This window comes from Gossypium hirsutum, chromosome A03, assembly GCF_007990345.1.
Source record: "Gossypium hirsutum isolate 1008001.06 chromosome A03, Gossypium_hirsutum_v2.1, whole genome shotgun sequence".
NCBI classification, from domain to species: Eukaryota; Viridiplantae; Streptophyta; class Magnoliopsida; order Malvales; family Malvaceae; genus Gossypium; species Gossypium hirsutum.
This window is the reverse complement of record NC_053426.1, coordinates 93,731,690-93,754,769: the sequence shown is the minus strand read 5'-3', so window position 1 is coordinate 93,754,769 and position 23,080 is coordinate 93,731,690. Positions and strand designations below refer to the sequence as shown.

Sequence of the window (23,080 nt, the reverse complement as noted above, 5' to 3'; positions counted from 1 at the left end):
TTGACAGTTCGTCATACTCCACAGCAAAACAGCGTTGCAGAACGAATGAACAGAACGATCATGGAGAAGGTTCGATGTATGTTGTCAAATGTAAACTTACCGAAGGCATTTTGGGCAGAAGCGGCCTCTACTGCATGCTTTTTGATCAACCGATCTCCATCCGTTGCCATTGAGAAAAAGACTCCACAAGAGGTATGGTCTGGTAATCCTGCTAATTATTCTGATTTAAAGATTTTTGGGTGTCCTGCGTATGCTCATGTTGATAATGGAAAATTGGAACCGAGATCTATTAAATGCATTTTTCTTGGTTATAAAGCTGGTGTAAAAGGGTTTAAGTTATGGTGTCCTGAAAATAGAAAAGTTGTGATTAGCAGAGATGTTGTTTTTGATGAAACTGTTATGCTACCTAACTTATCTCTTAAAAAATCTTCCAATAAAGAAAATCAAAAGTAGGTGGAGCATCAGATTAATACAGAGTCAACTCCTCAAGCCAGAACAAAAATTGAGAATAGAGTTGCTTCTTCACCACAATACTCTATCGCCAAAAACAGAACTAGAAGAGAATTTAAACCTCTAAAGAAGTATGCCGAGGTTAATCTAGTTGCTTATGCTTTAAATGTGGCTGAAGATATAGATGTAAATCAAGAGCCATCTAATTATTCTGAGGTGGTTAGCTGTGAAGACTCAGAAAAGTGGATGTTTGCTATGCAAGAAGAGATGGAATCACTCCACAAAAACAGAACATGGGACTTTGTGAAACTTCCTAAAGGTAAAAAGGTTGTTCGTTGTAAATGAGTGTTTAAAAAGAAAGAAGGGACTCTAGGAGTTGAAGAACCCAGATATAAAGCAAGGCTTGTTGCAAAGGGTTACAGACAAATTCTAGGAGTGGACTTCACAGATGTGTTCTCTCCAGTTGTTAAGCATAGTTCGATTCGAGCTTTGCTTGGTATTGTGGCCATGCATGATTTGGAGCTTGAGCAGTTAGATGTAAAAACTGCATTTCTGCATGGAGAACTTGAGGAAGATATTTACATGCAACAACCAGAGGGTTTTATAGTCTCAGAAAAAGAAGACTATGTTTGCTTGCTGAGAAAGTTCCTTTACAGTTTGAAACAGTCACCAAGACAGTGGTACAAGAGGTTTGATTCCTTTATGACTTCTCATGATTTCAAAGAAGTAGTTTAGACAGTTGTGTTTACTTTAAGAAAAACAGTGATGGTTCTTTTGTGTATCTACTTCTTTATGTTGATGACATGTTGATAGCAGAAAAAGATAAAGGAGAGATAAGAAAGGCTAAAGCCCAACTAAGTGAAGAATTTGAGATGAAAGATTTAGGACCAGCAAAGAAGATACTTGGTATGGAGATTCTCAGAGATAGAAAAGCAAGTAAATTGTACCTAAGTCAGAAGGGGTACATTGAGAAAGTTCTTTGCAGGTTCAATATGCAGAGTGCTAAGCTTGTTAGTACTCCTTTAGCAGCCCATTTCAGACTTTTATCGGCCTTGTCTCCTCAATCAGATATGAGATTGAGTACATGTCACATGTTCCATACTCTAGTGCAGTGGGATCTCTCATGTATGCTATGGTTTGTTCACGTCCAGATTTATCATATGCAGTCAGTGCAGTTAGCAGATATATGGCAAATCCCGGTAAAGAACATTGGAAAGTAGTTCAGTGGATTTTAAGATACTTACGAGGCACTACTGATGTTTGCTTACAGTTTGGAAGAACTAAAGATAGAGTTATAGGGTATGTTGATGCTGATTTTGCTGGAGACCTTGATAGAAGAAGATCTCTCACAGGTTACGTCTTTACAATCGGAGGTTGTGCAATTAGTTGGAAAGCCACTTTGCAAACTACAATCGCTTTGTCTACCACTGAAGCTGAGTACATGGCGATTACTGAGGCTTGTAAAGAAGCTATTTTGTTGAAGGGACTATTTAGTGAACTCAATGAAGACCTTCAAATCAGCACAGTATTTGTGACAGTCAGAGTGCCATCTTTCTTACAAAGATCAAATGTTTCATGAGAGAACAAAACACATTAATATTCGGTATCATTTTGTTCGTGATATTATTGCTCGTGGTGATATTATTGTGAGCAAAATTAGTACTCATGAAAATCCTATAGATATGATGACTAAGTCACTTCCTATAACCAAGTTTGAGCATTGCTTAGACTTGGTTGGTGTTCATTGTTGAAGTTAAACCCTTAAGGGTTTTATGGAAGAGGTAGAGAACTTGTTTATTGAAGTTCGCGATGAAGAACTTGTTCATTGAGAATTTGTGTCAAGGTGGAGATTGTTAGAATTAAGTGACCCAAATTCTTATTTAAATAAATACGATGGAAAATAAAATAAAAGTAAAATCCATATAGAACTAGACTTCTTTTTATTTTATTTTAGAATAAGGTTTTTAAACCTTATTAAACTCCATCTATTTTATATTGATTAGGATAAGGTGTTTCAATCCTACTAGAATATGGCTTTGCAAGCCTATAAATAGACATAGTCTATTCCTCTTGTATTTGAGTCAAATTTTTCGACATAGTGAATTTTCTTCTCCTCTTCCCATGGTTTTTTCCCGAAAGGGTTTCCACGTAAAATTTGTGTGTTCTTTATTTTATTTTATTTTATTTTTTTCACAGTTGGAAAGATAGTTTGCAAACTATAGTTGCTTTGTCTACTATTGAAGTTGAGTACATGGCGATTACTGAGGCTTGTAAAGAAGATATTTGGTTAAAAGGACTCTTTGGTGAACTCAGTAAACACCTTCAGATCAATACAGTGTTTTGTGGCAGTCAGACTATCATCTTCCTTATGAAGGATCAAATGTTTCATGAAAGAATAAAGCACATTGATGTTCAGTATCATTTTGTGTGTGATATTATTGCTCGTAGTGATATTGTTGTGAGCAAAGTTAGTACTCATGAAAATCCTGCAGATGTGATGACTAAGTCATTGCCTATAACCAAGTTTAAGCATTGATTGGACTTGGTTGGTGTTCATTGTTGAATAACACCTTTAAGGGGTTTCGTGGAAGAGGTGGAGAACTTGTTTGTTGAGAGTTCGTGGTGAACAACTTATTCGTTGAGAATTCGTTTCAAAGTGGAGATTGTTAGAATTGAATGACTCGAATCCTTATTAAAATAAAAAAAAAGTGCTAAAATAAAATAAAAGTAAAATCCATATAGAATTATATTTTTTTTATTTTACATTGGTTATAATAAGGTTTTTCAACTTATAAATAGATGTAACTAAACTTTTCATGTATCATTCCTATTTCAACATTAGTGGATTTTCTTCTTCCCTACCCATGATTTTTTTTCAACAAGGTTTCCACGTAAAATGTGTTTGTTCTTATTTTTTCTTTCTTTTTGCTTTGCAATCGTTCTATTTTGCTATTATCGACGTTAATTTCTACATTCTCCATATCTTGAATGAATATAATTTGGTCAAGAAAGTTGGACTAAAATACAATTCTCTTACCTAAAAATACATTCTTTTATTTCCATATGTTTCCTTGGTACAGAAAGAAGACTATAACTTAAGAATCAAGAAAGGGTAGTAAAAGTTAGAATTGAAACCCACACGTGTTACGGTTTTGGATATCTAAATCGTGGATTCTATTTCCATCTAGTTTTGCACATCAAAAAGCAGGTGTTACAGTTGTTTACATTCCAAATATACAAGCCAAGTGTTAAATGGCATTGAGATTCATCATACTCCAAAGATATCAGCAGATTGAGCTACAAAATCATCTAGCAGATGGGACTAGGCTGCCATTTGACAAATCAGGGCTCTCAATTTCAAGAAAGCTAGCAAGCAAAGTTTTCCTGGAAGATTGTCCCCTGGAACTACCACAAGCTAACTTTGCATTGCCCTCATCCCCTTTCTCTATCTTCATTGCATCTTGTATAGCCAAAATGATTTCCTGCATCTTGGGCCGGGAGTATCCATGCTGTTCGACACATTGAATAGCCACTTCTGCAATCCTCCAGATTGACTCTATTTTCACATTTCCTACCAGAAATGGATCTACAATGCTTATTACATCGCCTTTGCGTATTAAGGATCTTGCCTGTAAAAAAAAACAAAAAACAAATAGCTCAGGTATTTCTACTTCGATTCAGCTCCAGATATACTAAGAAATGGATGAAAGTTGCAGAGAAATGTACCCAGTGAACAATGTTCAGTTCAGGACCAAAATCTTCTACTGATACCGGTTTCTTTCCAGAGATAAGTTCCAGAAGAACAACCCCGAAACTATAAACATCACTCTTTTCAGTCAATTGTTGACTTGCATAGTATCTGTTACAACATATAAATGAATTAGGTAAGCACATGATAATAAATTGTTAGTGAATGGTATCCTGTATAGCTTACTCGGGATCTAGGTAACCAACTGTTCCTCGCGCCACACTTGATACATGGGTTAAATCTTCTTCAGCTTGCCTCGAAAGTCCGAAATCAGACACTTTTGCTCTCATGTTAATGTCTAGAAGAATGTTGCTTGTTTTAACATCTCGGTGAATGATACTGGGATTGCAGCCAGTGTGCAAGTATTCAAGGCCTACAGAAATCTAACTTTATGTTTATTCTTAAAAAAGCTAAATACCAATGCATCAATTATCGAGAGCTTCAATACTAAACCTTTAGCTGCATCTTCTGCAATTTTTAAACGAGCAAGCCAATCCAAGGGCTTCTGGTTGACTGAACCTGCCATCATGCACATGGTTCTGAATTGTTTTGACCACACTAAGCTTTTGGAAAAGATAAAATATGCAAAACAAATAAATTGATTTCTTGTTAGAGAAGAAAACCATGTATGTGATCCCTCAAAGTTCCATTGTGCATATATTCGTAAACTAATATCCGTTGATGAGCTTCTTCGCAGTATCCAATTAGAGGAACCAAGTTTCTATGATGAATTCTTGATAGGAGGGCAACCTGCAAGCATGTTTCAGTCATCACTTAACCATATAGTGTGAGGTAAAAATTCAAGGTTATCCATATGGTACTGATATTGGTTATACTGACCAGTATGTACCAGTTTCAAGGACAAGAATAAACAAATTATTGATCCTTGCAAGTGGACTGGCCTCAATAGTGTTGAAACAAAGCCATATGATATTTTCAGCTAACAAATTTATTTTCATAAGGATGCTCTTAACTCTCCCACTTTTTGTTCTTTGTTGACTGTATGGCCTAAATGGGAGAATCTTAATTATTCCTTCCACTAGACAACGACAGAATGTTAGGCGGGGGGGGGGGGGGCTGTGGGAACAACTGAGAATCTAGGAACCTAAACGTTTGACATTCTCTTAAAAGGAACAGGCTGTTAAAAATCTCAAATTCATATTGCAGATATAGGCAATTCATAGCTTTTCCATATGGTCAAAAGAGAATAATCCTGTTGATTATTGTAGTCACTCTCAAAAGGTGGCATCTAGCATTCTTGGGGTCCGAAACCAAATATCTGCAAAGTGCAAACCCTTCCCCTCTCCCAGACTACAATCTCCTTTTACTCACCTAATCTAGTTTATCCGTTAATGATTTTATGACCTGTGGATTACTAAAACTATAAAACAAGTTAGCACATACAGTGATTTATAAGTTCACTAAATTGTGAATGTGTAAAGAGAGTTAGAAAAATGGGATTATGGAACACTGCCTCAGTCACAAATTGCTTATTCAAGTGGCTTGATGAATCAGCCATAGTCTTGACTGCAACCTCTTTTCCATCTTTCATTTTGCCATAGTAGACAGATCCAAAACTTCCTTTCCCTATCTTTTTGGTAAAATTGTTAGTTGCTTCTTCTAGATCAGACAGTGAGATACAGTATGCCACACCTTCGTCCAGTAAATGCCCACCCCGTGCTATTGAACATGCTGTTGATTGTTTGGTGCCTGGTTGCGTGGAGTTACCTGATGAAAACAAAGAATCAATGTTGGAAATGTTAAGGCTTGCACATTGCATAAGTGATAAACAATGAGTAATTCTAAGCATTTTCATACCATTTTCATCGCATTTTTGGTGAGACATCTTCCTTCGGAAATTGCGCAACAATATTAAACTTCCCAAGAAAAGAATTAATAAAACTGCCAGCACTCCAATTGAGGCCCCAAGTATCAACTTAAAACGCAGTTTTCTCTGTGCCTCATTATGTAGTCCAGGATTACCTTCATAGCTGCAACAGAAGAGATATATTTATAAATTTACCTAGCTGGATCACATAGCACTGCATTTTCAGATCTATCTTCAGAACTCTTTACATATGTTCTAATGATTCTAGGATTATAATCCTTAAATTAGATGCATTGCCCTAAGGTCTTTCAGCATAACTAGTGCAGTATTTAGTACCATGTTGAGTAAAGGGCATAATGTCATCATCATTTGGTGGTGAGGTTAAGTTCCAAGGGAAGTTAGGGTCTTTTGATTAAAATGGTTTTTCACTATGTCACCTGGATTCGTAAAGTACCCATGTCCAACATGTATGCCAAACACATATTTTTAACGTTAGGAGGAGAATGATCCTTCAAATATATGAAAGAACTTTAAAAAAGAAAATACATATATCAGAAATATATCAGTATCTAGCACTTGAATCTAGATAACGTAGGTTTTACAAGCTAGTTATACTTTATGAATTGTTGTATGTCTTTCGTGTGATCAAAAGCATTATAGAACCTATGATGCCTCAGCTCTTTTATCAACTTATAACCAGGCTCCTATTTGTTGTTCTGGATGCAGATATAACAAGACACTGGGAACGTTTAATTCTTTGCAGCTGCAAAAAACTAATGTATTTATCCACTAAAATGGTCCTCAAATACGAACCACTTTTTTTTTCTGGACCTTAAGAAGTAATGCATAACTAAAAGGTACTCACTTGAAACTTATTTTCTTGCTCAGCAGTGCTGCAGGAATTTCCCCAGAAAACGAGTTGTTCTGTATGTACCTGAAACGTATAGATTACCCTTTTGTTGAAGCTTTGAAATAGATATATCAGGAAAAAAAAAAGCCATAAATATGAAACAATATTTCAAGACCTAAAGATAGGAAATCAAGATTCCATACATGCTGCAGTTAGCAAACGACCGAGGTACAAAGGTAGTGAACCGGTAAGTTTATTGTTCTCCAGATGCCTGCAAGCACCGGCAAAAGATGCGAGTGAGGAGTAGCTCATGAAAAACAAAGTACCAGAGTGAAATACCAATCCTGAATTCTTAAGGAAAGCTAGTACAGGTCTATGTATTTTGTACGGTGAAGAGCTTACACAATTTCCAGATTGATAAGGTTACTCATATCAGGGAGTGGCCCTGTTAAGGAGTTGAAGTCCAACCACCTAAAGAAGATGATAGCTTTTTAGTGGATAGTAATAGGCAAAATTAGCGAAGATTAAGTCTTGGATGTAGAACTAAAGGACTTACAACTCAGTCAATTCCTCCATGTGATTAATCTCAGATGGAATTTGGCCCTTCAGATTCCGTCCTGACAGTGCACTGTTCATCAGGTTCAAATAGTCCATCAACTATCATGAAGAATAGAATAACCAATCTAAAAAGAACTTAACAAAGTTGTTTTAATGACCAAAGATAATTCAGTAAAGCGTAATATAAGTTATGAAATGAACAAGAAATTTACCAAGTTCAAATGCATTACATTTTTGTTATTCTTGGTGGTGGTGTTGGGCTGCAATTTACCCATTCCCAATGAGTTGGAACACAAGGATCACCTCCTTCATTCGCCCAAACGCTTTCAGCGGACATATTGCGAATGGCATTGAGAGCAGTCACTGACAATTCAACAAGGCACTGAGTCATTTAGCTCATTGAGTCAAGCCAATTCCTTGAACACACATGTTATAATGTGCAATATGATCAAAAGTTATAAAAAATCAAAACACACCAAGGCCATCTTACCATCTTGCCTCTCGGTTTTGGCAGCAATCTGCTGGTATTTGCTTATCTCCATTGCATTAAGGAGTGGTCCTTCAGTGGAATCATTTGTCTTGGAAAAGGTGAATGACAGAACGAAATCGAGGGTGACGTTCATATAACTCGGTTCATATAGCGTGGAGCTCCCGTTGGCATTCTCAGCTATGTTCACCACAGCATTGCTATAATCAGGGATGTAAGGTTCTCGCAGTTGGAATTTACGGGTTTCATTTGGAGCCAAATCTTCAATTTCAGCAAAGTACGCATAGGCTCGAGCATTGGCTGGGAACCCTTCGAGGTTCAACCTGTAGCTAAGCTCTCCTTCAGTGCCCACAACTGCTGTTTGCATCACTTTAACAGGCGGATATTCTCTGGTTCTTATATCAACATTCTTCGATGTGCTGATTCTTGCTGTTCCAGGTGCCACTCCTACAAGAAAATTTTGCCTCCTATCAAGATCAGACTCCCAAAATCTGTCATATGGATCATCTGGATACCTACAAATGCAAATTCCATTTTCATAAATCAAAACGGATTCATCAAATGCCTTGCATATAAAGCAAAACATCAAACAGTTCTCAGATACCATGGCAGATCATACTTTACCTCACTAAATCCTTAGTTAAAGCACCAAAATTCACTCTTGCTGCAACATTCAAGAAGAAATCACCCTCATAATCTGTCGCATACATGGAAAGATTCAAGGGGCGAAGCTCAAGAGTGGAAATGAAAGGAAAACCAGTTGTTGCACAGCATATGCAAACATCAATGGAATCTGAAGGAGCCCTTATGATCATTTCATTCACATATTTCCTGGAGCCATCCTGAATTGTCACAGTTGCCCACTGAGTTGCATCTACATAAATTTCGAATTTGGGATATGCATCTACATTCGCAGGGCTCCCATACTGAAAGGTTGCACGAACAAGGTACCTTCTTCTTTCCTTGGTGCTCAAATTGTAACAGTACTTGTTGTTGTCCGAAGGAAAGTCTCTTCGAGTTCGAAACTGCATCGAGTTCCCGTTCGGGTTTTCGACCTTCACTTGTCTCCCATGTTTCATGATATCCATGTCTGAACTCCATGAAAGTCCAGTACTAGGGTCAGTGTAATTACTTGTGCTTCCACAATCTATACTGATAAACTCTGCAGAGGCACCATTAAAAAAAGAAAAACCATGATGTTGATCATATACAAAATTTCCCAAGATTTCTTCCTTAATTCTTAATTCATGTAATCGTATTACATGATAAACAATCCTGGAATTCCATGAATACAGAGATTTACTAAACATACCTGAAACTTGGGATACAACAGAGGCAATAAAGTAGAAATACAGTATACATAACTGTGTAAATGAAACCATTGAAGAAGATGAAGGCGGCAAAACTGATCCTTTTGATCTTTTTAGACTTGTAAATTTTCTGTAAATGATAAGAAAGAAAAGAAATTGTGGGCTTTAGTTCAACATCCAACCCTTCTTTACTCCACTAAGCCACTAACCTTTTTAACTTTGTTTTTTTTTTTTCCCTGATTGATGAGTTTATGCAATGTTCATTCACGGCTGTTTCTTTTTTATTATTATTTATTTTCCATTTCTTTTTATTTTGGAATCTCCTTTTTCCAAGAATAAAAGATTTCATGCTTGCTTTTTCAGAAAAAAATAAAAAGAAATTTATATATAAAATATTATAAAGAAATAGTAACATCAGCTAGAAATAAATTCAGGATGAAAGGGTAAAAAAAGAAAAATATTGGGCAAGAATATTAGTCTAAAAATTACTATATTCTGAGAAAAAAGAAGAAGCTAATGTTGGTATTTCCTACTATTTAATGTGACTGAGTTTGACAGTGTAGGAGAGAAAAGAAAGTTGGCCATGCAAAAAAAAAAACATCTTTTAATTAATGGACAATAAATAATATTAATTGAAACAAGATTGTACCACAAACACGTTAGTTGAATGGAAAATTATTATTTAATTAAGCCTTTAAATTACAATGTTATTAGCTTTACTCGTTGCTTTTGATTTATGGTATACAAAAGCATGTCGCTTTGACCCAACTTGTCTGCAAACTTTTTCAAGCTTTGGGAAAAGAGACTGAAAAAGATGAAAGCTATTTTCATGCAAATGTGAATTTCTTCACTCTTCCAATGGGCTTTAACTTTAACCATTTCTCCACAACTGGACAACTTCAATTTCCTCCCCCACCAAATTAGGGATGCTTCAATTTCCTGTGCCTGTTTTAGCTGATTTGATTTTAAATTGATTAATGGAGAAATCGAAATCAATTCATTCGATTATTTAATTCTATAACATGTTAGTGAATATTAAATTAATCATTTAAAATTTAACATGCATAAATTTTTCTTTTTTTCAAATCATAATGATTTTACATGCATAATATTAAAATAAATTTAATTCTTAAAAAATAAATAATTAAACCTAGATCACATGTAATTAATAAAAAAGAAGTAAATACAAAATTTATATAAACAAAAATATTATCTTCTCAGTTAAAGTAAATATTAAAGTCATTCTTTTCAAAAAATTTCCCATTTGAAATCAAAGTTTTTACACATGAAATCTTAAATGCAAAAAATTGATTTTGATTTTTTCCAAATCTTCTTTCAAAAACTTAACCTTTTTAGCTTAAAATGAACCCAAACATTTTGAAGCAAATTTTAGAGAATCTACAAAATCAAGTTATTCAACCTCAAGTTGAACCAGTAAAGTAGGAGATATAAATTTTGAAAAATTATGGTTCAAAGAAATTTGCAAAAATATGAGTTACAAAATGCAAGCCCATTTCTACATTGTTTGTTATGTTGTTTAGGTTTAGGTTTAGTTTTTTTTTATTTTAATTTAATTCCATTTATTATTTTTATTTAATTTTTTCAGAAAAAGTTATGATAGTGCATGAGAAAATGATAGTTTTGTGAAAAAAAAATGCATGTGTTGAATTTGTATTGGTTAATTTAGTATATTAAGGATGTTAACTTCTGACACTATAGTAATATATAGATTGATAGTTCAAATAGTATATTAAAAATTTTCAAACTATAACATTAGATATTTTAAGAAAGTATAGGTACCAAATAAATAATTGACAGTTTCAAGTATCATATTAGACATTTTATAAAAATACAGGTATCAAATATGGCTATATCTCAAATCTAACTCTTTTAATGTTCATTTTATTGTAATTCATAGAGAAACCAAAAACAATCAATTTTGTTAAAATCTATATTTGACATACTCAAAAAATAATTGTAAATTTTTTTCTAAATGTATATTTAAAATAGTTGAGTTGCACTTTAATTTGAAGGTTTATAATTACTCTGAAAATAGTTATGATTTAAGGATAATGTTCTTTCTTTTTTCTTGCACAACTTTCAATTTTGTATTTTATCTAATATGATTTAGAACTACATGTTAGAAATCAGAGTTCAACACTTGTCACAAAATCTAGAGCTGGTTTAAATTTTTTATTTAAATATTGTTGAACAATTAAATAAAAAATTGATGGTTTGGTCAGTTTAATTGTAACACCTCGAATTTTTTTGAACTATTGTTTGTTAATTTCTATCGGTAACTAAGTCTCTGTTTCTGTGGTCAAATACTCTATTTATGTGATTTAGGTCAAGGATTCAAGCCTTGTTTTTAAAAAGTCTTACTATTCTAATTTGATTTAATCTTTATCCTTGAACTATAGATTTAAGTTTAATTCTGTGTGAATTTGAGTTAAGAATGAGTCTATTGGTTAAGTGGTTAAATTTTTGTATTCTTTTTGGTCCTGTGTTCAAGTCTTGGCGCATGCGTTAAGAAATATTTTTGCTAATAGTCAAAATTTTAGTTATTGGTTTTAATTTAAAAAGTCTAGTTAACGTTCCTTCTTCTTTTCTATTTTTCTTGTTTCTTATTTCTTTTTCATTTTCTTTGTTTTTCTTTTTCTTTACTTTCGATTTGCTTCGATAATTTTGCTACCAGGTCTAACTGAGGGTTTTTGTTGTTTGCTGCGTCGATTGGAAGGTGATTGAGTAAGTTTTTCCTATTATCTCCTCCTATTTTCGCGAAATTTCTATTGTTCTTTGTTTGTGTGTTCGAAATTGGGTTTTTCTGTTGTTTCACTTGAATTTTTTGTTAAATGACTGTTTGGCTTTCTTTTTAGGCATAGATATCGAAGGTAGTGTTTCCCAACATGCTAATTTGAGTAATCACTAGTGATTCGATAGTAAGTGTTGGTTTCGTTTGAGGGATTTGTGTCGAAACTTCCGACATAGTTAGTTCTATGCTAAATTGTGTTTTTTTGTCAAATAAGTTGTTTACTTGGTTATTGGATGGTCGTTTTAGGTCCTGGGATTCTTCTACGTCATTCCTACTTCAAAATTATATTTGGTGTGTACCGAAAACCTAATTTATACAATTTTTGAACGCCGAAAAACATGGTTGTCGAAACCACATGGTCGTATGTTAAGCCTGCGACCCATACGATTGTGTTACAAGTCGTGTGGTAGGTTGTGTAACTTACTGTTTATGAATTGGAAGTACATAGGCTAGGGACATGAGCATGTGTCCAGGCCGTGTAACTCACTATTTGTATTTTAGGTCACACGGGCTAGGGACACAAGCGTGTATATAGGCCATGTAACTCATTGTTTTAGATTTAGAATCACACAGGTGTACATCCAGGCTATGTGAAGAGTTGTGAGTCACACAAGTGTCTGCTTAGCCATGTGCTAGACCGTGTAACTCACTGTTTTGAGTTACACTACCGTGTGCTAAGCTGTATGGACCACGCAGGCCATACGCCCAAGCCGTGTGAATCCACACGGGTGTGTGAGCCAAAATACTAAAATTTTTCCTAGGACCGTAAGCGTCGTCCAAATCAAACGTAAGCCTCACATAAGGTTCATATGATCTGAATTTGACTGTATAACTTGATATATAATATCTTAAGGCTGAATAATTGATTATATGTACATATAATTAATGTGATAACTGTTAAATTATATTGATCTATATTATCTTATTATGATTTGAAGTTAAATAATTATATGTAAATCCCTGATATCTGATACTTGTAATCTACATCTGTATTGGGTGGGAATGGTATAAAAAAGGAAGTGTGGGCAATTTAATGATTTGCCAAACTAAGTGGCTAAGCCACAATTTTGTATCTGATTCTGGCGATTTATTGCATATTTATCTGACAGCTAGTCTGTAATCATTCTATAATATGTCATATCGACACTATTTGGTAATAGGGCTGGATGGGTATTTGATACCCTATGTGGTTTGTTAGGATGGTCAGAGATGGTGTGTAACGGATGAGGGTAGAAAACTACATTTAATTCTAGTTTGTTTTGCATCTGTATCTAATCTATTTTGCGTCTACATTTGAACTTTTACAATATTACTGAGTATCATCTGTTTCTAATTATGTATCTGAAATTGAACAAATATTGTTATATCTATATTGTTCTCTTGCCTATATATCGATTACACATGTTGAGTTATTAGCTCATTCTATTTATTGACTGCATTGCAGGTAACCCATAGACTTAGGGGGCTCGGCGTATCGAGAGCTCAGTCATCTCTCTTTATTATTACTTTATTGTTTGTCTATATTTGGACTAACATATGTTTTATTTCAGATTTCGGTTTGTAAACTCCACGTTGGTTTGAATGGGTTGGTGTTTCTAAATGACGAGCTTTAAATTATTTTAAGGTTGGTTTTATCTAAACATTTTGATGTAGCTTCCAGACTTGGTCTAAATTTCTATGCCAGGTATGTGGTATTACATTTAATGGCATCAAAACTAGGTTTACAACACTTAGGCTGTGTTTTCTAAGCTCTTATTTATGTTTTTTGGGTTTTTTCTTTGATAAAAATGTGTTTTAAATGAAATCTTGATTCGAAAACTCTAATAACTGATTTTGTAAAAGACCGAGTTCTAACGCCGAACCTATAAGTATTCTTGCTTAGTTATACTATTAGGGAAACATGCTATGATGTTTGATTATGTTACTTAGTTAAATATCCTGTTATGAACTGTTATAAGAAATTTGATAAAGAATCTGAACTGATTTAAGTACTTCTGATATTGTAGATACAGTAATAGCATGAATTCACACGATAGTCATGGACGTGGTTCACGTGGGCGTCATAGACGCTGAGAGGGAGCTCGAGCAAAGTCATCCTTTATGGGAAGTATACATAATCTAGTGACTAGCGAGATTATTGTTGGTACTTCTACAACTGAAATTGGGTCTCAGATTTCGACAGTCGAGGATAACGTATTATCCTAGGCTATGCTGTAAGTTCTAAAGAGGGTCGTTGAGACCCATTCTGGACTAAAAAATTGAGGTCAATTACTGAATAACTCCGTTTGAATGCTGCTGAGTTATTTAGGGGTGTCACTAGAGTTGCCCATATAATAGTCGAGTATTGGTTAAAAAAGATTGAACGCATTATAAATGACATCAACTGCACTCCTGCTCAGAAATTGAGGGGTGTCGTGTCTCTACTTTGAGACGACGCTTACCAGTGGTGAATGACAGTTCAGCAGGGCACTCAGCCTGAATAGATTACCTGGGATTTCTTTAAGAATGCCTTCCAAAACAAGTATGTGTGGGCGAGTTATATGGAGCCTCGTAGGCATGAGTTTATGAGTTTAGTTCAAGGTGAAAGATCTAAGACCGAGTACAAAGCTGAGTTTTTGAGACTGAACAAGTATGCTCAAGTACTGGTTACGACCAACTATGATAATAGTATATTATTTAAGAAAGGTCTGCGGTATGATTTAAGAGTTCTGATAGCTCCTCAGCGGGAACTAGCGTTTGCAACCTTGGTTGTCAAGGCAAAGATATCAAAGGAGGTTAAGCACACTAAACACGAGATGAGAGACTGAGATAGAGGCTAGAGTAAGGTTAAGAGGGATTCAGGTCTCTCTAATTATGTTTAGCACCCCAAGAAATGGGTGAGATTTGATGGGCCTCCGAGGACTGAGGCTCCAGTTGCATTGACTGAGATTTAGTCATGTAACGATTGTGGAAGATACCATCCGGGTGAGTGCTGGAGGAAGTTGAGGGCTTGTCTTCGGTATGGATCGATAAAGCACCATGTTTGGGATTGTCTCCAACAATATCATCAGCTGTAACCTCTTGCACCAACCCCTACTCTAGGTCTCATTCAGCTTCTGAAGGTAGTTCTGCAACCATTTAGGAGCCGTGGTATGGTAAGGGGTAGTAATGGTTTTGGCAGAAGTTAAAAAGCACCGGGCAAAGGTGCAATTCAGACTGAGGCACGATAGTTTACCCTTATGTACGCAACGAGGCACTGCAATGATAAGGGCGACGTCAACGTTATAGTGGGTATGTTCTTTATTAATATTGTTCCATATTTTGCTCTGATTACTATTGGGTCCACACATTCATATATATTTAGTACTGTATCTGTGAAATTGGGTACTTTTGTTGAATGTACTACTAGAGAGATTTTTGTAATTAGTCTCCTAGGTCAATTGGTCCGAGTTGAAAAAGTATATAGACAAGTTTCGTTGGAGATTCAGGGTGTGGTATTTCAGGCTAACCTGATAGAATTGTCGTTTCGAGAGTTTGATTTGATTTTAGAAATGGATTGGCTTGTGGAACATCGAGTCATCTTAGATTATGCCTCTAAGAGGGTTACTCTGAGATCTAATGAGGATAGCGAGATCATTATGACTGGCGAGCATCAAAATTCCCTCTCTAATATAATCTTCACTCTTGTAGTTAAAAAGTTAGTTTGAAAAGTTTACGAGGTATACCTAGCCTTTGTATTTAATTCTAGTTCTGCAAAGCTTTCTGTCAAATATATAAGAATTGTAAGAGACTTTCCGGATGTATTCCTTAAGGATTTCCTGAGTGTACCTTCAAACAGGGAGGTTGAATTTGGCATTGAGTTATTACCGGGTATAGCTTTCATGTCTATAGAGTTTATAGAGCTAAAAGCTCAATTTTAGGTATTTCTTGACTGAGGGTTATTCGACCGAGTTTGTCTCTATGTGGAGCACCAATTCTGTTTGTTAAGAAGAAAGACAGATCAATAAAAATAAGTATAGATTATCGTCAGCTAAATAAAGTAACGGTAAGAAATAAGTATCAACTTTCGAGGATCAATGACTTATTCGATCAGTTCTATGAGACGTCTATATTCTCTAAAATTGATCTCCATTCTAGTTATCATCAACTCTAGGTTAAGGAAACCTATGTGTATAAGATTACTTTCAATACTCGCTATGGACATTACATGTTCCTAGTTATGTCATTTGGGTTAACGAATACTCCGACTGCGTTTATAAATTTGATTAACCAGGTATTTCAACCATATCTGGATCAGTTTGTAGTAGTATTTATTAACGACATCTTGATTTATTCAAAAAATAAGAATGAGCATGAAAAGTATCTTTGAATAGTTCTACAAATATTCCGTGAAAAACAGTTGTATGCTAAGTTTAGCAAGTGTGAGTTCTGGTTGTAAGAGGTTACCTTTCTAGGGCATGTTATGACTACCAAGGGGATCCGGGTTGATGCTAAGAAAATTAAAACTGTGATCGAGTGGAAACAACAGAAGAATGTGCCTAAGCTTTGGAGTTTTCTAGGTTTGGCAGGTTACTACTAGAGGTTTATCGATGAGTTATCTCTTATTGCAGCTCCACTTACTAAGATATTGCGTAAGAATGTTCTGTTTGTGTGGTCTGATGGGCAATAGGTGAACTTTGAGAAGCTCAATTCTTTTTGACACGGGCATATTTTCTGATACAGCCTGAGTCTAGTAAGGACTTTATTGTCTACAACAATGCCTCACACATCAGTTTGGGTACATTTTGACGTAGGATGGTAATGTAGTGGCTTATGTATCCCAAAAACTTAAGTCACAGAAAGGGAACTATCATATACACGACCTTGAGTTGGCTGCAGTTATCTTCACTCTAAAAATCTGAAGGCACTATCTATATAGTGAGAGGTGTGTCATTTACGCCGACCACAAGAGCCTCAAGTATTTGCTAACTCAAAACTCAAAAGGAATTAAACCTTCAGCAAAGAAAATGGGTTGAGTTGCTTAAAAATTACGACTGTATGTTAGAATACCATTCCGGTAAAACCAATTTTGTGGCTGATACTTTTAGTCATAAAGTGATAACCGATTTGATAGCGATGTTCACTAATTTTGAGTTTATTCAATAATGAGAGTTTGCTAGCTGAATTACAAATTAAACCAACCTAGATTAATCAAATTTGAGTCAACCAGTTGAGTGATAAGTCTCTCTTTCTAAGTTTTCGTCAGGTTAAAGTAGGTGAAACTTCTAATTTTGGATTTAATAGCAATGGGGTTCTGTGTTTCAAGGGTAGAGTCTGTGTGCCTAACGATATGGAGTTAAGGCAATCGATTCTTTAATAAGCGCATAGTAGCCCTTATGCTATGCATCCCAGTGGAAATAAAATGTATAGTGATCACTGTGAGCTCTATTTGTGGTCCAGTTTGAAACGAGATATTATTACCTTCGTCTCCTACTGTTTGACATGTCAAAAGTTTAAGGCTAAGCATCAGGTATCTTCTGATATGCTACAGCTGGTTAAGATTCCCTAATGGAAAGGACACCGTATGACGATGGACTTTATTAGTGGGTTACTATTAACACCCACTAAGAAGGATTCAGTTTGGGTCATTATTGATTGATTAACCAAGTATGCTCATTTCCTACTTGTTAGGACAGATTATTCACTTCAGAAGCTAGCTAAGTTGTATGCCTCTAAAATTCAAAGGCTAGACAAAGTTCTAGTTCCGATTAACTGACAGAGATTCATATTTTACTTGCCAATTTTGGAAGAAGCTTTTCGAGACTTTGGGCATCCAATTGGATTTTAGTACTGCATAACACCCTCAGACCAATGGAAAGTCTGAGCGAATCATTCAGATTCTAGAGGATATATAACGGAGTTGTGTGATTGACTTCTGAGGTAGTTGGGAAGAATATCTGTCACTGGCTGAATTCGCATATAATAACAACTTTCAGTCTAGTATTCAAATGGCACTTTACGAGGCTTTGTACGGTCATAAGTTTTGCACTCCTTTGTGTTGAACTGAGTTAGGTGAGCATCGGGTTTTGGGTGCCAAGCTAGTATCTGAGATTGGGAATATTGTTAAATTGATTCAATATTGTCTAAGGCCATTTCTGATCGACATAAATCGTATGCCAATTTAAAGAAAAAAGATATCTAGTATTCTATAGATGATCAAGTGTTTCTGAAAGTTTCTTCGTGGAAAAAGGTTCTTTGGTTCAAACATAAGAGCAAGTTGAACCTGAGGTTCATTGGACCTTATCGCATTTTGAAATGTATTGAACCTGTCGCATATCAGCTAGAGTTACCTCCTAAGCTAGAACGGATTCATGACGTGTTCTACATCTCAATATTGAGACAGTATCGGTCTGACCCTTTTCACATCGTCTCTGTTAAGAGATTGAGGTAAGACCTGATCTGACCTTCGAGAAGAAGCTTGTTCAAATTCTAGAGTGAGATGTTAAAATCTTACGAAGGAAAATTGTCCCTCTAGTTAAGGTTTTGTGGAAGAAAAGCCACTTGAGAACCTAATGATACGATTCATCAACAATACTCGTATCTTTTTGAATCAGGTAAATTTTAATGCCGAAATTTCTTTTAGGGGGAGAGAGTTTAAAGACTCAAATTTTTTTAAACTGTTATTTGTTAATTTCTGTCGGTAACTAAGTCTCTGTTTCTATGGTTAAATACTCTGTTTATGTAATTGAGGTCAGGGGTTCGAGCCTTGTTTTTTAAAATTCTTGCTATTCTAATTTGATTTAGTCATTATCCCTGAACTATCGATTTAAGTTTAATTCTGTACGAATTTGAGTCTAGAATGAGTTTGTTGGTTCAATGGTTAAACTTATGTATTCTCTCTGGTCCTGTGTTTAAGTCTCAATGCATGCGTTAAGAAATATTTTTGCTAACATTCAGAATTTTAGTTATTGGTTTTAATTTAAAAAGTCTAGTTAATGTTCTTTCTTCTTTTTATTTTTATTTTTATTTTTTATTTCATTTTCTTTACTTTTGATTTGCTTAGATAATTTTGCTACATGGTCTAACTAAGGGTTTATGTTGTTCGCTACGTCGACTGGAAGGTGATTGAGTAAGTTTTTCCTATTATCTCCTCCTATTTCTGCACAATTTCTGTTGTTCTTCGTTCGTGTGTCCAGAATTGGGTTTTCCTATTGTTTCACTTGAATTATTTATTAAAAAACTGTTCCACTTTCTTTTTAGACGTAGATATCGAAGGTAGTGATCCCAAAACGCTAATTTGAGTAATCGCTAGTGATTCGAAGTAAGTGTTGGTTTTGTTTGAGAGATTTGCATTGAAACTTTCGACATAGTTAGTTTTGTGCTAAACTATATTTTTGTTCGAATAAGTTGTTTACTTGGTTATTGGATGGTCGTTTTACGTCTCGATCTACACTATTTTTATTTCAAAATTATATCAAGTGTGTACAGAAAACCCAATTTTTTTTTACAATTTTTGAATGTCAGAAAACATGACTGTCGACGTCACACAGCCTTGTGTCAGGTTGTGTGGTAAGTCGTGTGAGCCACACGATTGTGTGGTAGGTTGTGTAACTCATTTTTTTATGAATTAGAGGCACACGAGCTAAGGACTCAAGTGTGTGTCCAAGCCGTGTAACTCATTTTTTGTATTTTAGGTCACACAGGCCAAGGACATGGACGTGTATCCAAGCCGTGTAACTCATTATTTAGGATTTAGGGTCACACGGGTGAGTGACACGGATGTGTGTCCAGGCCGTGTGAAGGGTTGTGAGTCACACAGGCATGTGCTTGGTCGTGTGCCAGATGGTGTAACTCACTGTTTTGAGCCATACGACCATGTGCCACGTCATGTGGACCACACAGGCCAGACGTCTAGGCCGTGTGACTCCACACAGGTATATGAGCCAAAATACTAAAATTTTCCCAAGGGTAGTAAGCGTCGTCCAAATCAAACTTAGGCCTTCTATATTGGACTATATAATCTAAATTGGACTTCATAACTTAATATTTAATATTCTGAGGCTGAATAATTGATTATCTGTACATATAATTGATGCGATAACTGTTAAATGATATTGATTTGTATTATTTGATTATGAATTTAAGTTAAATAACTGTATGTAAATCCCTGATATCTGATATCTGCAATTTGCATCTACATTGGGTGGGAATAGTATAAAGAATGAAGTGTGGGCAGTTTAATGATCCGTCAAACTAAGTGGTTAAGCCACAATTCTGTATCTGATTCTGGTGATTTATTGAATACTAATTTGACATCTAACATATAATCACTTTGTAATGTATCATACTGACACTATTTGATGTATAGGGAAGGGTATTTGATACCCTATGTGGTATGTTGGGATAGTCGAAGATGATATGTAATGGATGGGAGTAGGAAACTGAATCTGATTCTGATCTGTTCTACATCTGTATCTAATCTATTTTGAGTCTACATCTGAACTGTTACAATATTACTGAGTATCATCTATTTTTGATTCTGTATATGAAATTGGACAAATACTATTATATCTATATTATTGTCTTGCCTATATATCAGTTACACATATTGAGTTATTAGCTCATTCTATTTGTTGACTGCATTGCAAGTAACCCACAAACTTAGGGGGCTTGGTGCGTCGGGAGCTTGGTCCTCTCTCTTTATTATACTCTATTGTTTGTCTGTATTTGGACTAACGTATGTTTTATTTTGGATTTCAGTTTGTAAAATCCAAGTTGGTTTGACTAGGTTGGTGTTATTGCACAAACGTTAGTAAAATAACAGCAATATAAAATATTTATTTTAATTACGAGATCGAACAAGAACAATATATATAAATTGGAAAACATAAAATAAAATTAAAATATTATACTGGTAGTTGAGGCCTGTTTAGATAGTCTCCTTAAGACTCCTTTGGTGCTTGAGAAACATTGGTGGACTGTCTCCCAAGATACAACAACAATAAAATTAAGATTTCATATTGGGCTAAAATATCTACAAGCCTAACCAGCCTGGACATTTCATATCGCCCACGTCATGCGAGTGCACCCCTAACCCCTACAAGTTTGGATTACACCCCTTACACATAAGGGAGAGTATTAGTTTAATCATTCAATAACCATTAAGTTGGTTCACATATATATACATATTCCATAGTTCATATCTAACCAATGTGGGACTAAGCTTTCCATTTTCCTCAACATAATTCACATATGGTTTATTTTGAGCATCAATTTCTCATTCATCACTCAACCATTTTGAGCATATGATATACCGTTGTAAACATCTCATGGATTAAAATATAAAATTATAATTTTATGATTTAAATCTCCACCTTTACTAATCTAGAATATGCCTCAAAGCATCCAAAAAATCCATTTTTTCCAACAGGTGTTTCTAAATGACGAACTTTAAATTACTTTAAGGTTGGTTTTACCTAAACATTTTGATGTAGCTTCCAGACTTGGTTTAGGCCGTATATGGGGTGTTGCATTAATCAGGAATCTAGATGTTACAGTATTTGTGATTTTTTAATTTAGTCACACCAATAAATTTAACAAAATAATTTTAACAATGTTAACAATTAGACTTGTATTTTTAAATTCAAAAAATAGAGAAACTAAATTATTTGAAATAAAAATAAGAAGGCCTAAATTCCAAACTTATCAAGAATACAGGAATTTCAGTCTATTTTAACAAAAAATAATAATATGTATAGACAAAAACAAAAATCAAGATATGTCTCTGCACAAAGATAGTAGGGGGCCATACTCTTCCAAATTATTTAGGATTTGGAACTGTGATACTAAAGAATTGGTAAAAAAAAGATTTAAATTAAATAATTTAAATTTTTATCTAAATAAAATAATTATTTAGGCAAAGTGATGGATTAAACAATTCATGAGTCTATATATACATATTGTCTATATATATATATATATCATAATTTAAGGAAGTAATTTCATATTGTCTAAGAACAAGCTGCAAACCTATTCACGAGTTTATGTATATACATATTTCATATTTCACATTGCTTAAAAAAAAGGAGACTTCAAGTTAATATAAAAACATACTTTATAAATTTTATTTTCACATTAATAGGAGACACCAAAATTAATCTATTCCCATCAATTTTTAAAAAATTGACTTATTTTCATTAAAATTTTTTTTTTATAATTTAGTCACTGTTATATGTTACAGGGAGAGTGGAAAGCCTTAAAACTTGAGATGATAGGGTACGCAATCTGGAAGGGCCCCACCCCATAAAGCAGTTAAGTCGTTAATGTATTCACGCGGATGCCTCTGCTCTTTCTCCCAAGTGGGCCTCACTGCTTTCAACTTTACATTTATTATATCACCTCATATCTTATAAAGTTAAAAAAGGAAACTGCTCCTTGCTAAATTGTTATTTCTGTGTAATCTTTTAAAAAAAAAAAAAAAAGGACTTCAGGACTAGCAACCTCCACATTTTATAATTCTCTAAATTGGGCTGATGCACCCATTACGGCACATTCCATAAAATGGATTTTGGCCCAAAATATTAGTATGCTCTCCCTCTTCTAACAAACATCTTCCAATTTTGATTTAATCTAATTTGTCAAATTCAAAAATATTTTAAGGATAGATCTCTCAAAATTCATAGATTTAAGAAATTATCATTAACATACATTTCTAAATAGTTTACTAAATTTACATTCTTTTCTAAATCCAAATCTAAAATTTAAATTCCTACGTTGAGAAATTTAATTTAAGATTTAGTGTATTTAGTATTTTTGTAAAAAAAATATTATGTAAAATTAAAATACCCATTTTAGATGACGTTATAAAATTTTTAAAAAAATAAATTAATTTGTGAAATTTCAATTTTAAATACTTTTAAGTAAATAATATAATTTATTTTCAAATTTTAAATTCAATATATAAATCATATTTTACCTATTAAAATCACATATAAATAAAATTCTTGCAGAATTGATTCAAATGTAAATATGCTTACTTTCTGTATCTTTTATTTATTTATTTATTTATTATTATTACCA

General features: G+C 34.4%; 1 protein-coding gene across 1 annotated transcript; it reads right to left on the bottom strand.

Moving 5' to 3' along the window:
• Window positions 1-3,483: 3,483 nt before the first annotated feature.
• Window positions 3,484-9,583, bottom strand: LOC107886498 (probable LRR receptor-like serine/threonine-protein kinase At1g67720). The gene is given in 15 exon segments (XM_041098667.1): window positions 3,484-4,079; window positions 4,177-4,309; window positions 4,385-4,571; window positions 4,652-4,717; window positions 4,822-4,948; window positions 5,673-5,926; window positions 6,017-6,189; window positions 6,892-6,979; window positions 7,080-7,147; window positions 7,279-7,347; window positions 7,433-7,504; window positions 7,665-7,797; window positions 7,925-8,436; window positions 8,546-9,083; window positions 9,234-9,583. Coding segments are annotated over 15 exon segments (2,814 nt in total). The 5' UTR covers window positions 9,304-9,583; the 3' UTR covers window positions 3,484-3,755.
• Between the last annotated feature and the right edge of the window lie 13,497 nt (window positions 9,584-23,080).